A 1,503-nucleotide genomic window follows, 5' to 3' on the forward strand; every position below is an offset into this window, starting at 1 on the left:
CACACACACACAGAGTCAGTCCTTAAAGTGCTGGCTCAGGTGTATCCGAATAACATGAGTTACTTCCTCAATCTCTCTCTCCAGACATAATTAACTGCTTGGTTAACCCTGCCTTGTGAAGATGATTAGATGACAGAGAAGGAGAGCATGAGAAAGAGTGAAGGAGAGATGAGAAGGTGGCATATCTTCATGGAAATTAAATTGTGTGTGTGTGTGCACGCTGGGGGGCTTGATTCGTTGTGCTAATTAAAGAATAATCTGGCTAAAGGTGTTTTTCTTTTTACCTGATATCAATTAATTTACCAGGTCCGGTTTGATCTGTACACATCCAATTTAATCGTGGCTTTTTTTTTTTTTTTCAGATCTCTGATTAATATTGTGCGTGTGTTTACATATGACTGCATATGTTTCTGTTTGGCTGTAAACTGGACATGAAAGACTTTATAATTGTTTGGTTATCAGAAAAATAGCACATGAAAAATGTGTGAGTTCAAACACCGTTTTGGGACATTGATGTCACCTAAATTATTCATTTCTCACCTGTTTGATGCTTTCATGCACATTGCATGTGGGTCAGTGACATGAGGCTCATTTGTATCAATTTATACACACAATGAGTTGAACACATCTCTTCTATAATGAGCATGTATTTTATTTTAGAATTAAAATAATTTTTTTTAGACATTAAGTCAAAAATATCATGAGGACAATTGTCATAATATAATGAAGAATTATTTTTTTTATTGTATTGTTTAATATTTGAAAAAATTAATATGGTACAACAAACATGCAGAAATGTGTACAAAAAACTGAAAATTATATCATAGAGAGGATTTCTAATAATATTCATAATAATATTAGATTAATAATTTAATTATAATAATGTATAATACTTTTATTATTGTTGTTTTTGTTTAATAATTAAGCTAGGATAATAATAATAATAACTTGTTTTTGTTTAAATGATTGTTGTTATTATTAAATAGTTATTTAATTATTATATTAAATATATTACATATAAAATAATGATCATAGATAGGACTAATGATGATAATAATAATAATAATTAAAATAAATAATTATATATATATGTATATGTATATGTATATATATATATATATGTATATGTGCTTTTTCTCCACAGGCGGCTCGTTTGAAGCTGGCGGTTTTGCCCGTGGTGGGTGCAGTGGTGGGAGGAGTGCTAGGAGGGCCGCTGGGACTCTTAGCGGGATTTAAAGTGGCGGGGGTTGCTGCTGCCGTGGGGGGTGGACTGCTTGGTTTTGCCAGGGGCAACCTGATCCAACGGATGAGGAAAGAAAGTATCGCCCTGCAGCTACAACAGCTTAAGAGCAACAACAACAGTAAGAACGACACTCAGTGATACACTCAAGCACATTTGTTTTTGTAGAGGAGGCCACGAGACGGCGGAGTTGGCGACCCACGCGCATTCTGAAATAAACACCAGACGCTCAATGCACATAAAACAACCACAACTGCAGAATC

General features: G+C 34.2%; 1 protein-coding gene across 2 annotated transcripts in view; it reads left to right on the forward strand.

Moving 5' to 3' along the window:
• The window catches only part of LOC107657726 (syntaxin-17-like), a 10,972-nt gene extending 9,484 nt beyond the window's left edge, over window positions 1–1,488 (forward strand). For both annotated transcript variants that reach the window (XM_016445952.1, XM_016445951.1), the window contains exon 8: window positions 1,145–1,488. In XM_016445952.1, coding sequence (XP_016301438.1) covers window positions 1,145–1,381 — 237 coding nt within the window. In that variant the 3' untranslated portion in view covers window positions 1,382–1,488. The remainder of the gene's footprint in view (window positions 1–1,144) is intronic.
• Window positions 1,489–1,503: the final 15 nt, after the last annotated feature.

The sequence above is a fragment of the Sinocyclocheilus anshuiensis genome, unplaced genomic scaffold (assembly GCF_001515605.1).
Source record: "Sinocyclocheilus anshuiensis isolate Anshui unplaced genomic scaffold, SAMN03320099.WGS_v1.1 scaffold43, whole genome shotgun sequence".
Taxonomy (NCBI): domain Eukaryota; kingdom Metazoa; phylum Chordata; class Actinopteri; order Cypriniformes; family Cyprinidae; genus Sinocyclocheilus; species Sinocyclocheilus anshuiensis.